Below are 21,932 nucleotides of genomic sequence, written 5' to 3'. Positions count from 1 at the left end.
TGTGAGTTTTTATTTTAAATATAGTTAGTTGATTGATAGACATGAGTATCACATGAATATGTTAATGTTTCTTATAGAAGCTGAGAAAAGGTTTTAAAAAAAATGAATTGATGCTATGATGTTTGGGAGAAATAATGAACAAATTAATAAATCAGATTTAGTCTAAATTTTTATACTTTCTAGACTGTTCAAAAGTAGACATAAGTTTGGCCACAAATGTTAGGCAGCCTTGTTTATTTCTGCAGATAATAATGCACGGCAGACTAAAGCTGACATGCATTGTTATCAGTGGTTCTTATTGGCTCAGATAAAATTGCCCGTTTTCTATTCTTATGGAATTGGATTTGAGAATATCCTATTTTTTCATAATATGTTAAATGATATTTATTTTTTCATCAACCAGGTAAGCATCTGCAACAAAAAGCTGATGTTTAGGCTATTATTGGTGAAGTGTTACGGCTATTTTTGCCATGATTTTACCAGAGCTCATTCTAGGCAGGGTAAACAGGGCGCAGCACCCTGCTGCCCTTTTAGTCAAAAAGAATCCACCCTGTTGCCCCTGAAGTAAATTAGTGCCCAGATAGACTCCATACCCTTTCTTTCCTTAACCCTTCTTTATTTTTTCCCCAAACTCTACAATGGATTTCTTAAGCTTTTGTTATTTTCAACTCTTTTTATTTAGTTTGCATTGCTGTCAATACATAGATTTATATGGGAAAGGAAAAATAGCCATCACACCCCCTTGTTGCACTTGTCTTCGAAAGTTTGCAGTTACTTCCACTATCATTAAATCATAATTATTATTAATAATTTTAATTATTAAATCATAACTACAGACACTTAAAAACATACATTTATTATTTTATTAATATATGCATGCATTTTAAATAAATTACTAAGCAAATTAGCTCATTAACTCGATATACATGTTAATTTATTAATGAAAATTAGTAATTAATATGATTGCTTTGCTACTTTTAGTAGGTAAAGTTAAAAAAAAATTCTTTTACTAATTAACAATGTGTTTTAATAGAACGTGCAAAGCCCATAGAAAGAAATTATTGCCTTTTTAAAATAATAATGCCCTTTTTTCAAACTTTTGCACCCTGCCCTTTTTTCTGCCTAGAATGAGCTCTGATTTTACTTACAATTATTTATACCTAATGTCTTAAGACAAATTCACGACTGAATGTGAAAAAAATATCCATTATTGTATTTTAGTATACAATAATGGATAGAAATATGGATAACAAATATATATACTATATTATCTATTACAGTTAAATCTTTATCAATCATTTCTCATGGGACCATTTATTCCAAAGGATAGATAGAAGAAAACTATTGTCATGCCTCCTTGTTGCGATGGCGCTGTCAGCAAATGTAAATGTTGTAAAAAAAGATCGGGAGTTCGCACGTAGCGGCTGGAAAGAACGTCTTTCCTTTCCAGCCGCTATGTGCGAACTCCCGATCTTTTTTTACAACATTTACATTTGCTGACAGCGCCATCGCAAANTTCCAAAGGATAGATAGAAGACAACTATAAATGTGGGTCATCATGAAATGTCGAGTAATGACTTGAGAATATGAGAAAAAGTAATGAGTTGGAAAATCAATAAATTTACAATAGATATAAAAAAGTCAAATTGTAAAAAATTATAAATTTTATACAGAAATAATCACTATGAGAAAGAAAAATGAATTAAACATATCTGCTAACTCTCTGGTTTTTCCCAGTTTCTCCTGGTCCACTGGTTTTATAAAAGTTGTTCTGGTTTTTGTATATTTTAGAAAATTCCCTAAAATTGAATAAGTTTCCTGAAACAGGGTGCGTAACGTTTTTAAAAAGTGCTTATTTCCGATTTTCGTTTCTTAAAAGCCCTTAAAGGTGCTTTTTTTCATAGGGTGTTTTTAAAAAGTGCTCAATTTTTCCTTTACCGTGTTGATTTTCTCCACGGATTATGCAAAAAGACATTTCCCTATTCAAAATTTTTACATTTAATACAACCTCATTCTATTTCAGCTTACCATCGGTCCGTAACGTATGAAAACTCCATTCGTTTTTACTTGATTCAAAATTTCATGATTTTTGACAACTGTCAAAAACTAAGCCAAAAGTTTTTTTTTGGCATGACGGTTAGAACCGCCAATAGTCAAAAACTTGCCAACCCTGCCTAATTATATTTTTTCTAAAATGCTTGAAAGTTGCTTATTTTTTGTTGAAAAATTTGGCTACACACCCTGTTAAATTCCTATTGAAATAGAATTTTTGCGTTGATTATTACTTGCTTGAATATTTAAATAAACGTTTCTAATACATAATGAAGCTAGCCTCATATTTCGTAAAATAAGCTGGATTTCTCCCTATCAATGTTGAAAGCTATGAATAAAAACTGATTTTTTTGGTAATTTTGGTTTGCTCACTCTTTTTGTTCTCACCTTGAACAATGATTTTTCTAACTTAATTTTCTATAAGTTTGAGTTAATAAAAAAGTTTCTCAGGCCCTATCACAAATGTTGGAATCTTGTCTGTTGGATATCACTTCTTCTGCAAACATGTTTCGTTTGAAGGAATTTAATTGCTACTAGGAATTTAGCCCCTACTAACTAGTTTTTCTTGTAGCTATCAGATTTGAAAAAAAATCTTTTCTAACTGTAGAAACCTAAATTTACCAGACTAAGCGCAAAGCATGCTTTAACTAAATGTGAAAAACACTGGACTTTAATTTTATTATCTTATTTGTTTAAAATGCAAATTACATGCTTTCATAATTAAAGTACGGTTTTTTAAAAAAAATATATATATATATATGAATATTCTATTTGTACAGTTTATTTCGTTGAAAGGTGATGAAATGGTGTAATTTTTTGTTTGTATCTTCTCCGCTGATAAATTTAAAAAATTTTTAAATGCCTAAAATAGCACACCTTTCCCTTTAAGAAATATAAATTAAAATGCTTTGTCCAACATTGTTTGATAAACCACACGTTTTTCAAAGGCTTCATTTTTAAACCTGATTCTCAGTAATATTTCCATACAGATACTTTACAAGCATTCGAAATTCGTATATGATTACAGCACAATAAACAAAAACATCTTATTACCTACATCGAAATCTTTACGAAAAACTGTACTGAAATTTAAAAATGAAGCATATTGTATTGCAGTCCTTCAATTATATTATTAATTCAATGTAATTTACCTGAGCAGTTTTTTTAAGCATACTATCATATTTTATTTAATAACCATCGTTGAACAGCCGCCGACCCAATTTTTTTGGGTTTACAACTACTAATGTTCACCTCCGTAGCCTTGTAATGATGAACCCAATCCAGAAGACAAGGGAACTCCTGGGTCAAATATCGGGAGTAATTCGCCTTTGTGAAAGACTTTTTGATGGAACCAACCCACAACTGCGTTACGGGGAGAGGAAAACCTCTCGCGGTTAAACTGACGGTAAGGAGACTCGAACTCGTGATCCGTCTACCCCTGAGGATATTTTACGTCAGTGCTTTGCGGGATGTGGAATTCGTATCGACCAGCCGTCGTTGGGATTTGAACCCGGTTCACCTCATTGGAAGGCGAAGCGAACACTCTACAGGGTGCGTAGCGTTTGTAAAAAGTACATAAAAGTGCTTTTTTGGGGATTTCGTTTTTAAAAGCTTTTAAAGGTGCTTGTTTCAGCTGGCGTTTTTAAAAAGTGCTTTTTTTCCGAAATTTTTCTTCTTCTCCCTTCAGTGATATCTGGTGGATCCCATGACTNCAATGGTGTAATTTTTTGTTTCTTCTCCCCTGATAAATTTAAAAATTTTTAAATGCCTAAAAAAGCACACCTTTCCCTTTAAGAAATATAAATTAAAATGCTTTGTCCAACATTGTTTGATTAACCACACGTTTTTCAAAGGCGTCATTTTTAAACCTGATTCTCAGTAATATTTCCATATAGATACTTTACAAGCATTCGTAAATGATTACCAACCCACAACTGCGTTACGTGGAGAGGAAAACCTCTCGCGGTTAAACTGACTGTAAGGAGACTCGAACTCGTGCTCCGTCTACCACTGAGGATATTTTACGGCAGTGCTAGCGGGATGTGGAATTCGTATTGACCAGCCATCGTTGGGATTTGAACCCGGTTCACCTCATTGGAAGGCGAAGCGAACACTCTATTCCCTGAGCCATCCTGGCTCTAGCATACCATCATTGCAGAATTTCAACCTCATTTATAAATTACATTTCATTTGTATTTAATCTGTCATTTTAAAAAAAAAATCACTTTCTACACTAGGCCACTTTATGTGCGCAAGTTATTTTGTCAATTTTCTTTTCCTACATACAAAACTTTCTTTTTTTTAGTTGTGTGCAAATTTTTTTAAATAACCTATGTTTTGTGACTTCTCAAAGTATGTTTATACACATCGAAATTTTCACTATAGTTTTATTTATACACAAATTTAATGAAAATTGCACTTCATATATATTAACAATACATAAATAAGGACTGCAGAAAATATGACAATATCAACACTTAATACATAAAGAATATAGCTTTTAAAGCTGTTTCTAATTTAAATGGTTACAAAAAGCACATTTTCTGCAAAACCCCTTATGAAAAAATAGAAAACAGCATAATACAGGCTTTATCACCAGACTTTGGTTTAATTGGCAATTAATAAGGCACTGACTAGAAACTCGGTGTAAAATTCTTCTTGGCTTAATTCTCATTCATACAATTTTATAAATCTCTTTTAACTGACCCAAAAAGACTATACCAACGTATTTATTTAGTTTTAAGCTGTAGATTTCAAACTCTATTCAATGAAGAAACATTATCAGCATTTCCTTGAAAAAACTTTTTTGAATGTTACTCATCATTGCACAGCAGCGAAAGTAACTTACGTTTTTTGTCAAAACAATATAAAGAAAGTAGCATAAAATTTTTGACAAAAATACTCAATGCGGAGACAGTACACATTGGAGGAAATAACTTACAATTTTTACCTAAATCACTCAATTAGGGAATGCACTGCAGAGCGAAAAAAAGCATCAAATTCTTAAACAATAAAAATTTTATATTTTCTTTTAAAACTGATCCTGTGAAGGTTTAGAAAAACAATTTTATAAATTCAAATTGGGATTAAAATTTTTTTCTTTAGTTTGAACTCATCTATAAGAACTGAGCGTTGTTCTGTGAAACCTTGACATTTCAAATATTAGTCTCGTGATGTATAGTGAATACCATATCTTACAACATCGAATATATCTACAACGATAATATCATGATTATTCGCATCGATCATTATTTAATTCTACGATATCGAAATCAATATTGACAATGATAGTTATAGAATAGCGTTATATCGAAAATTATATTCGATTCTAAATCATTATGCGGATAAGGGGTTAGTTGAAAAATTCAATTTGATAGACAAAAATATTGATCATAAAATTGTGAATCGGAAAAAAAATATTGCGGTTTATCGTGAAATATTAATATTTCCTTCAGTGAAATATGAATATTTTTTAACGATGTTTAGAGATATTAAACGCCCTGCAAAAGACAATACTGGAGTAAAGTGTTTAAGTAATATTTAGTTAAAAATATAACTTAAGTTCAAAATTGCTGTAATTTTAAGAATCTATAAAATTGATCTGTACTATTATATAAAATGGAAGTTTGATAAAGTTAAGTGTAAAATAATTACTTTACTCTGAAATCATTCATCCCAAGGAAAAGGATTAGAATTTTCATAATTTTCGCATCTTGAATATGTATTAATTTATAATTATGCAATAATTACAAATATGTTATAATTTCAAATTAAATACAAAATTAAGTAATAATTGCAAATTATGTAATAGTTTCAAATTAAATATTTCCTTTGAAATTTTTGCACCAATTTTTATCCTTAAAAAAACAAAATGGACTGTTTATTTTAACTTATAAATTGGTTAACATGGAGCATTGCAAATTGTATTAGTACTGCGAAATCTGTTCAGTTGATCTCGATAATCAAATACCAAATCGGTGAAAACAATCGAATAGCTCCTTACTAAGTTGACCACCTGTATTAAAATAACTACAAGTGATCAACTTACACAGTTTTCAAAGAACGTATCTTGAGTACAGGTTTTTTATACTACCTAAGAAAACTAAATTTCCTCAAGGTATTGTGTTCATAATATTTGCTCATGTAAGAAAATGAATTCTGAAACATGTTCTTGCATGTTAAAAGTCATTTCAGAACACTGACTTTGAAAAAAGTTCGCTTCGGAACACCGATTCAGAAGTTAGGAATAACAAGAGTTGATGGGGTACAAAAAATTCAGGTGCTATCATTTTGACTCTCTGAATCACTTTTTAGTTTGGCCAAGGTTCTCTCACATTCTTTCATAAGCAATTGGTATTCAGTTTTTGCCTCGCTCACTTCTGTTAAAGCCCTCTTGCACTCCGCATTAATCCTTTCTGCTTCCTGAAAACATAGGAAATAACATTTAAATTAATTACTTGTTATTAATAAATTAACGTCTGACTTCAAATTAGGAAATAAGTACCAATACGCTTAAATTAACCCCATATAGGGCCATTTTTTTAAAGCAATATTACGTTAAAATGTTTTTGAAATTGCTATTTACTTACACAAAGAATTACTTCAAGAATACCATACAACCAACGTTTGTACATAAATACATTGCATATACATATCTTCTTTGAAATTCACATTCATTTATATATTGATATATAACGTACAAACATTATTTATATCTGTATACATTTGTACTTTTGCATACGTGCATTGAAAAGTGCATATACATACGTACGTACATAAAAATATGTATGCACTTACTATATTTATAGTATGCTATCATACTTATTTGTATTCGCATATTTTGATTACATCTACTCACACATTTTTGATTACTTGTAATCGTAATTATCTTTAATCATTTCTCTTGATTACTTGCAATCACGATTACAGCTGTAATCAAAATTATAGTGTGTTCAGGGCTCGAAGAACCACCCGTCCGCCCGTTCTGGGTGGTCAAAAATTACCCGCGGACAACTAATTTCTCGAATCCGACGTCCGCGCGGACGGCCATTTCCCCGTTACTGTTGGTAATACATTTTCAATTTTTGTTATCTTACAAGAGTCTAGTGCCTCACTTCTAAAATGACCCTCTAATCTAGAAATACAGCAACTTACTGCGCATGGTGGAATTGATGTTGTCTCCCGCACTGCAGCGGTTGAAAGGGATTTTTCAGCAATGAACTTACAAAAAAAAAGCATTGCGTACTGCATTGCGTTAAACGCAATTATGAACATCTACCTAAATGGAAAACCCCTTTCAGATTAATTCATTCGTCATATTTAATTCATTTAAAAAACGCAGTACCCTCGGATAAATCGACATTCCAGATAACTTGACATTTGTCATTTAAATTATTTCATAAAAGAAATAAATTATTTTATAAAAGAAATACTAGGTTCCTATTAGTACCCTAGTATTCCTTTTATTACTGTATAATGCAATATCCTAGTATTTGTAATCCTAGTAACTACTAATTCATTGTGCAATTTATAAAAATGTTTGTATAAAAGAAAATTATATTTTTATTTATTTAGAAGCGACAGGATAGTTTCAAAGGAGGACGGGTACATTGTTGGACAAACCGGCCTCGGGGACGGGTAAAAGTTTTGAGTTTTTTCGAGCCCTGAGTGTGTTGTAATCGCGATTAGAAGTAATTGATTACTGTAATCGACTATTGCAATTACGACTACAGTTGTAATTACGATTGCTAGTAATTGTTTACTGTAATTGATTGTTATAACCACAATTGAAATTATAAGCGAAAATTTTGGTATGTTGTAAACTAAAACACTAAAAATACCTTGACTTTTATTTAATTATTTATTTATTATTATTATTTTTATAGAGAAGTGTGTGGGATTTTTCAAAAGTTTACATACTGTAAGGAATTGGCCAAAATCTTTAACTTCTGTGCTTAAAAATAGCCGAATTTATAAATTCCGTATTTATAACTACAAACAAATTCGGTGGAATATTACCACCGAATAAAACGAGCGCACCAGTGAAAATAACTTCCAAGTGTAAGCCTCTCTTCTTAATCCTGCTCTTACTATTGCTACTAATCTTACTATTACTACTAGTAGTAATACAAATACTAGCTTACTATTACTACTAAACAAATTGTATTTTTTATGTAAAGGTAACTGCAGATGTTCAAACAAATCATGGATGGGAAAATAGCTTTCCGTCAACGTTTATAACCAGCGTTAAACAGTCGACCCAATTCTGAGCTTACGACCGTCAATACTCAACTCCATAGTCCTGTTAATTTGAACCCAACCCAGAAGACAAGGGAACTGGATCAAGTATAGGGACAAACCAGCTTTCGTGGAGGATTTTTTGATGGAACTAACTCAAATTTGATTTGCATAGACAGGAAAACGACGAAAACCTCCCACGATTAGCCAGAGGGCAAGGTCTACCACTGAGGATATTTTACGTTAGCACTGTGGCAGGAACATGAATTTGACATTTTTTCATGCATTCTGATCAAAATATCACATTTTATTCGGTTGGAATAGTCGACACTAATGAATGGCCCGGACTGTGACAGAGAAGGTGTTAACAGGTTTGTGCCCTTTTTGAAATTGAAAATCGAATACCCATGTTTCGAGGTACCTCAAAAATTCATTGAATTCAACAAACAAATAGCATACAAGCAATAAATTGATTAGACCATAAAATGTGTTTGCAACAATTGCTAAAAGGATACGTGATTGCTTAAGTGTTTGATAAAATGTAGATGTAATATACGATTGCGGATGTAAATGCGCCGCTTCTATCAAAATGCATTTAAAATGTCAATTATAATGTACTTTCTATGCTTATTTTCTTCCTATTGTGGTCCTTGGTGGCAAAAACTGAAGTATTTTTTTCGAAACCGAATTCCAGTATAGACTGAAAATAAAGTTGAGTTCGATTCAGGAGTTTTCTCTCAATAGTGCTTTAAACGCTTTTACTTTATTTATGGCAGCCCTATATTTAAAAAATAATTAAACAGCAGATATTGTTTTAGTTTTGAAGACTACTGAAGCTGCATCTAATAAATATTAGGCCTCACATATATATGTATATGACTCTGGGGCTTTAGATATTGGCCAGTTTATTTATTATAACAATAATTAAACATTAGAGCGTAACTTTAGACAGCACTAGGAAATTTTTTTCCAAAAAGCATAAAAGTTGGCAGTTATGTTAATTTATACGCGCATTTTTTTTTCTTCTTAAATTTTGAACAAGTTTTTTACCTGCAATGTGACCGTTGCTTGAAGAAGAATATCACCAGCTTGAGATTTAGCTTTATCGTTATTTTCACTCGCTGATTCCACTGTCTTCATCAACAAGCTAACTTTGTCTTCCAGTTGCCGCAGTCCTTCTTTGGTGGTATTCACTTTAGTTATAAGTTGTTCCATGTTCTTTTCTGAATCACCGTCTTTCTTGGATTGGCTGTCGTCTTCACTCTGGAATAGAACAAAATATTTGTCGCTATATGTCTGTAAACTTTTGTTTTCTATCACTAATATATTATTGATAAACTATACTTCTTTTAGTAGTGGTTCGACAAATTTCGATAGCGTTTTTGTTTAAAGAATTATTTGCGACGCTTTTTGACATAAATTCTAAAAATATATATTAAGGATGGTGGTTATGTAACACCTGTTTAGATCTGAATTCTTCGTAGGTTGTGGTGATCAAGTTCTTTTTTAACCAATTGATCGTCTCTCCCTCTTTTAGAAGTAAAAGAGCTAACTCTTCCAAATACTAACTTTTTTTTTTAGCTCCCGTTTTTATTCTTTATAGACCATAGCCAGACATACTCCGTTCAAATCAAAACGTTTTCAGTCTAATTTACAGGTAGAGAAAACCTGGGTACTTTAAAACTAGATTATAGGACCAGACATGTTACGCTGTGTAGATCAATAACTTCTAAGAAACTTAAATATTAACAGCGTTTTGCGAAGGTAAATAAAAAAGCTACAATTTAAATACCTTTCACTTGATTCAAAGTCATAATTTTTAACTATACATACCATCTTGCAGCAAAAAAATATCTGGGCATAAGAATGACAAATAATTTAAATATTTAAAAAATTATTTAACTTAAAATTGCCAAGTTGGCGAGATTTCATTCAACAATTACCGAAATCTATAAATAATTCTCAAATTTTTGACATTTTTATGACCCTAGGTCAGTGGTTGGCAAAGTGCGGCTCCAGAGCCGCATGTGGCTCTTTGGCTCCTTAAGTGCGGCTCTGGTATAAATATCCACGGAAGGCGCAATAATATTTTCATTTAAAAAAAAAAAATTGGCAAGAAAAAAATTACATCTTATTTTGATAAATTAAAATTCTTCTATAAATCGAGAACATGTATAATTTTTTGTTAAAGCTAAAAGATAGGTAAATAAAATTCTAGATTGTTGTAAAAATACGTGACGAATATCGAGTTTAATTTTATTAATTTTCGTAAACGTAAACACAAACCATGTACAAGCTACCGGCTGAAATTGTTCGTACGTATAGCACGTGTGTGCTTTAAAGTTAATAACATGCTATATTTAAATTGCGTAATTAAAAATTAATTGCAAAAATAAATAAGAATAAAAAAAAGTTTAAGTTAAGGAAAAATTTAATTTATAACAAAAACATACAATGAAAACTTACATTGTAAAGAATTAGATAATTTTAATGAAGGGTTGAGGAACGCGTCCTCTCTCCACGCGAGTCAGTTTGGAAGTGCCTATGAGGGGGGTTTTCAACCGGTTATGCTGGCTGGATTTACCTCACTTCAGTTTGTTTTTTGGAGTGGTCAGGAGGGTTGTCGAGGTACATACTTGGGGACTGGGTGTTTGCCGAGGCACACCACAGTACGTTTTCGGCGTACTCTGGTGTGATACAAAGGTGCCACAAGCATGTGCGCGCATACTTTTTCTAAAGTAGTGGGGGTACAGTTTTGTCTTATCTACCGTGTCTGCCGTTGCCCTGTCTTATTAAGAAGTTGTTGTATTTTTCAATCTAGCTGCACATCTTGCAGGTATTTTTATACGATTTTATTACACCTGCTATGTATGTTTGTGGTTCCGGTACAAAATTTTTAATCGATTTTTCGATAACTTCTATTTTTCTATTTCTTCTATTTATACTAAGGAAACTTATTTTTTTCGATGTTAGAAGAAGTAGTAACATTCGAAAACAAATTATCCATTTTTGCTCAGGATTTTGACCGGAAAGGTAAACATTGTTTTACTTTCCGACCCTGCTGAAGCATCGCCAAGAAAATAATTCCTCTATTGATAAACACCATTTTAAAACAATAATTTTAAATATGAGGGAAGCATTTCTCAGCAGGTTTCAGGAATTTAAAAACAGCAGAGCAACTTTAGCATTTGTCAAAAATCCTCTTAATGCTACGATAACCGAGTTGAAATTTTCTCCTTTTGAAATTGACATTGGTAGCTTTGAAATACAATTGCTGGATTTAAAAAACAAGGAGATATGGCGCTCTAAATTCGAACGTCTTTGTGTTGAATTGGAAATATTGGAGAAGAAAAAATTTGATCTTAGTTCACAACACAAGTGGTCTGCTTTGAATGACCTGGAGAAGGAAGACATGATCATTTTCAACGCTTGGAATAGTATTCCTGACTCTTACGATCAGCTGAAAAAGCTCGCGTTTGCTGTTCTTTCCCTTTTCGGTTCTACATATATATGCGAACAATCTTTTTCAAGCATGAACATTATCAAGAGTAAACTGAGAAGTCGTCTTATTGATGAGAACTTGGAATCATGCCTAAAATTAAAAACAACAACATACAAACCTGACTTACTCAAACTTTCCAAGGAGATGCAAGCACATTGTTCGCATTAATAAATATTTATTAAGTATGAAATTTAGTTTTATTTAGTGTACTACTTATTTAGTGTAATAAAAGTTTACTAAACAAGCAGATTTGGCTCCCAATTTTTTTTAAAAATTGTTGTAATGTTCATATTTGGCTCTTTGGCTAATAAGTTTGCCGACCACTGCCCTAGGTAATGCAACGTTTGCTTGACTTTCTGAGAATTAAAATATAAAATCACAAACGCTTTCATTTTCACAAAACTTTAAATTTGTTTAATACTAGGAAGCTCGTCCCTGCTTGATAACGCTAGCCAGCCCACAGCTAGGCAGATCTAAGTTTTGCGCCATTTTCATTGCTAGCATAGAGTGAGTTGGCTAAAGATAGGCTAAACTTGGCCTAATAACCACGAATAAACTGTTACAAACTTACAGCAGTTACAAAAATAGCATGTTATTTAAAAAAAACGTAAGTGCTTCACGATAGGTTCCAAGAAAAGTAGCTTGAGAACTATTTTCTTTCTATTGCTAATGCTATGAACGCTAAAATAGAATTTCAGAAAACTCGTAGAACAAATTTTATTTAAAAAAAAAGAAAATTGCGCAACATGTAGTTAATTATATAGGGATGCCAAATATATATAAATCTCAATTTTGAATTTTTATTGTCGCCTACGTCGATTTTTCTTTTGCACGGCAGTATTAGGAAAACTATAATCCTGCGAAAGTTGGCAGCTTCGTCGTTGGATTTCACTGAGTATTAGCCGCAAGAATTTACACATAACACTGATCTTACCTCTGAGGGTGGTCTTCTTGCACCAGGGGTCATTCCAGCCTTTAGTTTCATCTCCAACTCTTTGGTCAGGGCAGCGTGTTGACCCATCAGATTTCCACGACGCACCATTTTTTTCACCATCGATTCTCCATCATTAAGTTGGGGTGAAGAATCCTTATGCTTATGAATGTCGAATGCGGAACTGCTTCGCTGTGTTTCGAATGCGTCGTCCGATTCCCTCTCCATTTCTTCCATTGACAAACTCAACCATTTGTTTTCACTTCAAAAAGAAAATGTAAAAAACAAATCAAGGATTCTAGTTCAAGATTGTCAAAAGCAACTATTTCTGTGAATTTATTATTATTATATACATTTTTTCAATGTAAATGAACCACACGACACCTGGACATTAGGACTGATTTTGCGATTGACAGACTCAACCATTTATTTTCATTTCAAAAAGATATTGTAAAAGAAATCGAGAGGAGTGTTCACTAGTTCAAAATTGACAAAAACAACTATTTCTATAAAAAAAATTATTGTTATTTTCATTAAAAAAATTTTTTTTAAATAAACCACTTAACATTTTTTCTGTCTGGACATAAGGAAATATCTAGGGATTGTGGGTACTATCACTTTTGAAACTAAGAAACTCTTTGTGGGTGATTATTGTTGAGGTAAAACTGAACCTAGTGGAATTCATCATCCTCATCATAGTTGGCCAGACAGCACAATGTGAGCTAATGCCTTCCTCTGAAGATTTCTCCATGGCGACTTTCGATTTGGAAGTCGTGCGAAGTAGAACCCATCCATTAAAAAAAAAGAGATGTTGCACCAAATAGTTTAAAGAATCTTATTGTGAATACCTTAGCAGTTAGAGATCTCCACTGGTTACATTTTACTAATTGTTTGCAGTTTAATCACTATTTTAGTGTAGGGTCCGATGTTTGTTCTTACATTCTTTCTTTTTACTCCTGCAGTATATATCGGCATCACCTTTTACGGTGAAATGGTGGCATATGTATAGACTTAACATTTTACATTCCGATTACTTTAATATTCTGTTGGAACTAACATGAACACTAAATCATTTAAACTCAGTGCAATATTTTTATATAATTTCTAAAATTCATAAAATAATGTGTTTACTAAAAAGAACCATTTATTAAGATCAGAAGTGGTGATTTTTGATGTCTACTCAGAGTTGATATTGGAATGCAAAAGATTAAAGTGGTTACTGCCCGGCAGTAGACTGATCGTAAAGACAAGGTTCCCAGTAGAACACTGAAGTCAATGCTTCGATCAATGGCTGCGGTCAGTGTGCTGATCGAATTTGATCAGACTGCAACGGCACCGAGGTATCGGACCTCGTTAAACCGTTCTACTGTAAAGCCATCCTACGTTAACTCGATGCTTAGTATATTTTTAAAGCTAAAGTGGTAGATAACAGAAAGATATATCCACATGGTATAAACAAATCTGTAGCAATTTTTTTTTCTTCATAGTTAGGCCATTTAATGTAGCCGGACATGTAAATATGTTTCGATAAAAATAAATAAATTTAAATCAACAATAATTAAAAATAAACTAAATTACATAATTATTTAAAATGAATAGAGAAATTGCTTGATTATGATAAAGCTTCGCACTCTAGAGGGAGCCACGAGTAATAGCATCATGTCGAATGATACTTTAGGTATTGTTGAGCATCTATAAAAGTGTTTTACTTAATCTAATAGCGTAAAGTCACTGTGACAGGCAGCAAATAATAAAAAGCTTTTAATTGTGGCAGCATATGCTGTTTAGCTTTGAGCATAGTTGCATATTGATGAATACTAACTTAGTGTTTATTTACCATTTGTTTTACCTTGTACGATGAACAGGTATTCAGATAGTTTAATATATAAATTGTTTAATTACCTTGTTTGTTGTGAGGGTGGACTTTCTTCTTCATCAATTCGATCAGACGATTGAGGGGTGGACAAACTAATGGACCGTTGTCGTAGGTCACTTACTTCGTCCGATCGAGACTGAAAAAGAAAAAGGCATAATGAGCTGACCACTATCATAATGAATATAAAAATCTGTATCGGTCTTTACTGGTCACTTGAAGAATATATGAATATTGGACTTGAAATTAAGTAGCCCCCCCCCACCAGGCTCACTCCGTAACACCCCAGGGTCCCCCGGCACACACTTTAAGAACCATTGGATTATACAATCCAAGTTAGATAAATAATCCCAAGAAACTGAAGCGGAAAGATATTATTGGATTAAAAATTATTTGCTTAAAAAGTATACAAATTGGAAAAACCAGTCGAGATGTGTTAAGCGCTCAAAAACAGGCACCCATTTTCAAGACTTGCCAAACGTGACGATCTTGGATAAATCGGACAAGCTGGACATGCTTTTAAAATCTCGACTTAAGGAACACGATAGATATATGATGTCCATTGTCAAAATTCGAAAAATCATCAATTGCTGCACATTGTTGGAATCTCTGGAATAAATTCAATTTCAACAATGGTAAAGTTTTTTCCACCCTAGTTCCATCAGCACATCTTGATAACCTGGAATCTTCTTTTATTCGTATGAATGCTGATTCCCTTGTGAACGGCATTAGTTTCTCACCACCTCTCCATTGCACGTGGAAATGCTTTTACCCTGATTTGTCCCTTTCGGCCACTGTAATTTTTTTCGTTCAGTTCTTTTTTTTCTCTCGACTACTGTTATTTTCAATTTGTATATTTTTGAAGAGAATAAAGTCTTTAATAAAGTAATAAACAATCAAAGGTTCTAAGCTTGGATTGTAAATTCATTTCTTCCCCTGAAAAAACATGGAAAAAAATCGTTTTTGAAAAAATAGATTTATTTGGAAAAAAAGAAAATATATTAATTAAGAAAAAAGGAGAAAATAATAGAAAAATACCGATAATATTGAAATTATAATAAATAGAAAAATATTAAGATACACTGATGTGAAATAGAAAAGAAAGAAAATAATATAAAAATACAGACATTTTGATGCAACAAAAAAAGAGAATAAAAATGTGGAAATATTTTGGATTATCAACAAAAAAAAAAAGAAAATAATGGAAAAATACGGAGATATATTGAAGTAAAACAAAAAAGGAGAAAATAATAGAAAAATACCGAGACATATTGAAATTGCTAAAAAAGAAAAGAATTGAAGAAATACGAAGATATATGTTGAAACAGGAGAAAAAGAGAAAAATAATAAAAATAAAGTTTAGAGATAGATTGAAGCAACAAAAAAAGAAGAAGCAATATAAAAAATACGGAAGTACATTGGAGTAACAGAAAAAAGAAAAATTAATAGAAAAATTCCAGATACATTGAAGTAACAAGGAACAGAAAATAATAGAAAAATATCGAGATATATTCATACCTGCCAATTCCTCCGGTTTTCTCGGAAGATATTTTTTTCATATTTAAAGTGCTAGCAAGATTCATGCTATTTCACTAAACTTTTTGAATTATATTAATAATTATAAATGAGTTTGACCACCACTACATATAAATAATTGCAACAAATATATAAAAAGCATATTAGTCCTCACGATGGCGAATTTCAACCTGATTAAAATATAAATATCTTTTTGAGTATAACTGTTTTTCGGTAATTGTTTTACTACCACTTGGAAAATCCATTCTCGAAAAGAATGAATGTTGGCAGGTATGCATATTGGAATAACAAAAAAGAAAAGAATAGAAAAATAGGAAGATATACTGATGTAACAGAAAATAATAAATAAATAAAAAATCCAGAAATATATTGAAGCAACAAAGAAAAGAGAAAATTATGGAGATCTATTGAAATTACAGAAACAAGCGAAAAGAGTCGAAAAATGCGGAGATGTATTAAAGTATCAGAAAAAAAGAGAAAATAATTAAAAAATACGGAGATACATTGAAATAACATAAAAAAAGAAAGGAATAGAAAAATACGGAGATATATTGAAGCAGCAAAAAGAACCAGCATATGAACTGTTAGATTAATTTACTCAAATTGACAACTAAATTCTCCGTTTAGAACTTTTACCACTAAGTTATTCGGGTGAAATAAAATAAAATAAGTGTCAGTTGAGACACTTTTAGGAGGAAATAACATTTTTTGTTTTTAACGAGAATAATTTAGTGGGAAAAAATTAAATAACCGTAAATAATCTGTATTTTTTCCTCTTAACTAATCGGAATAAACGATTTCAACTAAGCTTAAGAAGTTATTGTGACTTCCGCGTTTCTGAAGAATAATTACGTCCGCCCACTGATTAAACGCAATAAATTTAGCTGACTTATAATTTTAATACTAGAATAAATTTCACTTTAGGTAAGGAATTATTCAGTTTCTTAACTATTTTATTTTAGTCATTTTCTGAGGAGTTGACTTTAGAAAGGAGTTAAGAGACAATTCCTTTAACTTTTTTTCAATGCCAACAGCTCATTTTTTTAAACTTAATTGCTTTGTGTCTGTGATAGTTAAAAGCACGACTGTCAAGACTTAAAAGACAAATAACAAAAACTAATTTATTTTTAAATTGCTGCGAATTTTGTTTTTAATTACTTAACGCTCTAAAAACACGTCTTTCAGTATTTTAACATGTCTAACAGTGAATTAAAAAAAATATGGAAAAGAAGTAAGGTGATGTTAGGATATTGTTTATCTTTTAACATAACAGTTTATAATAGTTGATCCTAGTATCAATTAAAAGATTACCGGTTTCTGCATAGCCCAACTTTTTGAGCTCGGTTGTTTGTTTATGGAGTACTTTAACCATTCTGTGATCGCGGAGCTCTTGTTGCCCACCATTTGCCAACTATTCTTATCAACTTCTCGTCCCATCGGCAGCTTAAATACAGAAAGAATTGTGGTCCTCTTCCATTGACCCACTCTATAATCCACCCAGTGGACTTATTCCACGACACGGTTCCCAGTGGATCACCGAAATCACTTGCTTCCGTCTGTAAGCGAGTGGGTGACCACTTATATTGACCTGCACAGAAACCGAGGAGGTGCGGTATCAAGTGCTGGACTTAGTGCTCAAATCTTTAGTCTATCGAAGCAAAGAAGACATCTCCTCGGCAGAAGATTTAAAATTGTGATGTCTTCGGATCATCTTCCAGAATGTTTCCCAGACCGTCGCCGATAGCTTTTTGTGCAGCTTTAGTATAACGTGAATAAAATGCAACTAAAATGACTCGTACTAACCGACTTTATTTCTCGGGTTGATGGAAAAAGAATGGAACTAATATGGATAAATTTTGTTGTTAAAAGTACCTCGATGGTTCTTTTTCTTCTTCTTTTTTTTTATAATTCCCTGGAGAATTTAACCTATTTTCTTAATGACTATACCGGCAATTGCCTGTAGTTTATACCTTCTTATGTGAGTCTGTAATGTTTATAGGATAATAAATGTTCTTGTTTACTTTTCCTTTTACCCGTTTGCTTTTAACCCTTTCCGCCACAGTTTTACCAACCAAGTAACACTTTATCCAAAAATATTGCAAATTGCTAGAAATGTATAACTATTTGCATCTAAACGTTCGTCACTTTTTAGCTGCCAGTATTTTTTAAGCAAACAAAGCAATAAAGTACATCTTTTCAAAAAGAATACTCTGTCTGATGTTGAAAGTTACTTTAAAATGGATATAGTTAACCGTTTCATGGGGTGGGAGATAAAAACTGACCCACATATTTTTGACAATAATATAAACCGCTGATGCTTTTTGTCACTTAAATGTGGTTTTTATTCAACCTTTTTTTATTTTGAAAAATGTAAAAATAAAGATACTCGCTTCATTGTGTATGCGCATACTATCACCTGCTTTTCCTAGTTTTTGATGACATAATTTTTTTAAATAAAATTCCCCTCTAAAGGGTTACATTTAAAAAAAACTGCAACACCAATAGTATTCCGTGAGGGAGCGATATTGTTCATACGGTAGGGATTCACATGTTAATCAATTTAAACTCGACTTTTTGCACTGTAATGGTGTTAAAGATGGAAATAATAAAAAAAAGGGGGGGTCAGGGGAGCGTACGCCTCCTAATGATGTAACTCAGTTTCAAATCCCAGCTTTGACTGGTCCATACGAATTACGCTCCCGGCTCACACTGACCACAGTGCTGACATAAAAACATCCTCAGTGGTAGACGGATCATAGATTCGAATCCCATTGCTATTGGGGTAACCGTAAAATGTTTTCGTGATTTTCCTTTTCCGTGTGACGCAAATGCGGGTTAGCTCCATGAAAATCATCGAAAGCCAGCTTGTCCCAATGGTTGATACGAGAGTTCCCTTGTCTTCTGGATTGGGTTGAACATTGATAGTCGTACACTCAGAATCGAGTTGGCTGTCCAACTCCGGTTATGAAGAAAATATAAAATTATCAAAAAAGTGTTTGTACAGTGCACATAATAAGAATTAGAGCGTTTAAGTAGCTTTCGATCGAGAGAATTGATTTTTGGCCCCACAACACGCCATCTGATTGGATCGAAGTCTAACCTTAAGAAATGCGAAAAATATTTAAATTTGCGAAAACGAAATTTCTTTGAATAAACACAACTTTTTTCGATAAGTTTTAAATTTTCGATCCTTAAAATTTGAAAGAAAACCACAATCATAAAAATTTGAGGAAAAAAAATTTTTTTTTTAGGAGGGAGGTCGAAAGTTTGGTCCCTTTAAGCAAAAAAGCACTTAAATTTGCAAAAACTATCGAACAAATTAGAATTTCAAAACAAAATATACGATAAGTTCGAAAGTAAAAATGGCTCTTTTACAACGTCAAATTTCAGCTATATAGTTGCATTTTAACGGGCATAGTTCAAACATGTTATTTTTTCCCGTACAAGTTTAAGAGTTATTAATTCTCGAACTGATAGTTGAATGTTAATTTTTTTCATTCCGTCTTACTCCTTGTATTTTTCTTTCTTTCGTAACTTCATTTTTTAAAAATCTTATTGTTTTTGCTCAGTAAAACAAAATGTATCTTTAAAAAAAATTGAGAATAAAGCACTTAGAATTGCTACAACTTTCGAAAAAAGTTGAATTAAAAAAAAAAAAAAAAGGTTCGTGTTAAGTTCATAAACAAACCTGGCTCATTTCTGCATGTCAAATTTCAACTCTGTGGTTGATTTTTGTTCGNGGGGGGGGGGAGCGATGTTATTTTTTACGTGAAACTTAACTGTTAATAACTCTCAAACTTAATAATCGAATACAATTTTTTTTATTTCATCGTACTCATTGTACATTTTCATAATTTCAATTGGCTTTAATTTCTTATGGGTTTTTAATTTCTTATGGGTTTTGCTTTACAAAACAAAATGTAACGTTAAGTTGAATTCCCGAAATAGCGGCAGTATCAGTTTTTACGATTTGTTAATATAGTGAGAAAGATTCTACACAAATTGCTTATTAAAAAAACGTTATGAAAATATGTATTTATTTTTGGGTATTTCAATTCAGATTTTACATTAAGCATGTTTGCATGTTGAGTAAGATGAGATATTAAGAAGATAAAAAAACCTCGAAGAGATAAATGGCTTTATCTATAAACTATCTCTTTCACATTTCATAATAATGGAAGCTGAATAGCATTTTAGGTTTAGCTTTTTAAAACAAGATTTTACTTAATCTGTAAACGTTCTTACGTCATTATTAGGGTTTACACCAGCAATGAAAATTTAGTAGTCCATTAGGACCAGTTAGGTATTCATTAAGTGGCCCAAAAACCTATTATGTTAGACAAACTTGAGGGGGGGAATGTAAAAAAAAAGCTAAAATAATATCAATCAATAGATTCAACATAGAAATTAAAATGCTGAGAGCAATTAAATAAATAAATGAGGAAAACAGAGAAAGTATGAAAGGGCAAAATATTAGATTAAAAATTAATTATTTAAAAATTATAAAATTTCAAATAATGCCAATTCTAAAAGAGCAAAAAATATTATTTTATTGATGAAGAATTATAATGTCAGTATATGAATACAAAGCACAGCACAACATGTAAATTTAAAATTTTTTGTATTGGCACTCTCTGTTATTCTTTTTTTTTTAATAGCACGCATTTGAATTTCATATCAAACAACAACAAAAATGAGTGCAATAAAATTTTTTAAATGCATGGAATTCGATGCAAAAAAATATTTTTCGTTTCTATTTTGTAAATTCCAAACATATTTCATAACGACACATTTGTCGCCAATGCGTGTGACTTTTAGCGACATTTGTGGAACATTTGGCGACAATTGTCGGCATACTGGCGAGAGCCCTATCATTACACATAATTTAATTTTTTAGCAAACTGATTTTTCTTTTACTAGCTTAATTGGTTGCACCGAGAAACAATTTTTTTTCTGTGGTGGCTGGAGATATTTGGACTGATCTTTGATATTTACTGATTTCAAATCAGTAATCGCTTTTTTTTTCTACGAGCTACAATTTTTATTATTTCCTCCCCCAAAACAGTGAATACTAACGATCTCCGCTTATCTGCTATGTAAGTAGTACTGGGAAGTAGATAATATTCATTCAGTATGTATCAGAATTCTATCCGTGATATAAATTTCCAAGTCTTAACGATGATCAAGAAAATGTATTTTATATTTTATAGCCGTCGTCTTATAGCCGACCCTATTTTTGGGTTTGCGACTACTAATGCTCATCTTCGTTACCCTGTAATTTTGAATCCATTTAAGAAGACAAGGGAACTCCCAAGTCTAGTATTGGGAAAAATTCGCCTTCCTTGAGGACTTTTAGATGGCACCAACCCGCGTTTACATGGAGAAGAAAACCACGAAAACCTCCTACGTTTAGCCTGACGGCAAGGGGACTCCAACTCATGATCCGTCACCACTGAGGATATTTTATGTCAGCACTGTGGTCGGTGCGAGGCTGGTGCAAAGTTCATATCGACCAGCCATCGCTGGGATTCGAATCCGGTTCACCTCATTTAAGGACGTATGCTATATCCCCTGGCCCACCACGGCTCAAGAAAATGTATTGATCAAACTTTTTAAATCGATTTTTTTTCTTTTTTTAAGTATAAATTTTGCTACCTCTTTAAAAAATTTGGCATACCATTGGAAGCTCGACACATCGAAAACTAATATCAGCAATTCTACAAACAAATGCCAATTAGCCGGCAAAAAAAAAAAAAAAAAAAAAAAAAAAAAAAAAAAAAAAAAAAAAAAAAAAAAAAAAA

The 21,932-nt window shown here is 32.1% G+C and overlaps 1 protein-coding gene across 1 annotated transcript in view; it reads right to left on the bottom strand.

The window, feature by feature from the left end:
- Positions 1-4,421: 4,421 nt before the first annotated feature.
- Positions 4,422-21,932, bottom strand: part of LOC107447628 (pleckstrin homology domain-containing family O member 1) — a 60,684-nt gene continuing 43,173 nt past the window's right edge. Inside the window, exons 6-9 of the mRNA XM_016062583.4 lie at positions 14,625-14,734; positions 12,726-12,984; positions 9,340-9,552; positions 4,422-6,474 (exon numbers count right to left, since the gene is read on the bottom strand). Coding sequence (XP_015918069.1) covers positions 6,328-6,474; positions 9,340-9,552; positions 12,726-12,984; positions 14,625-14,734 — 729 coding nt within the window. The 3' untranslated portion in view covers positions 4,422-6,327. The remainder of the gene's footprint in view (positions 6,475-9,339; positions 9,553-12,725; positions 12,985-14,624; positions 14,735-21,932) is intronic.

This window comes from Parasteatoda tepidariorum, chromosome 6, assembly GCF_043381705.1.
Source record: "Parasteatoda tepidariorum isolate YZ-2023 chromosome 6, CAS_Ptep_4.0, whole genome shotgun sequence".
Lineage (NCBI taxonomy): Eukaryota > Metazoa > Arthropoda > Arachnida > Araneae > Theridiidae > Parasteatoda > Parasteatoda tepidariorum.
This window is presented reverse-complemented; position numbering and strand designations above follow the sequence as displayed.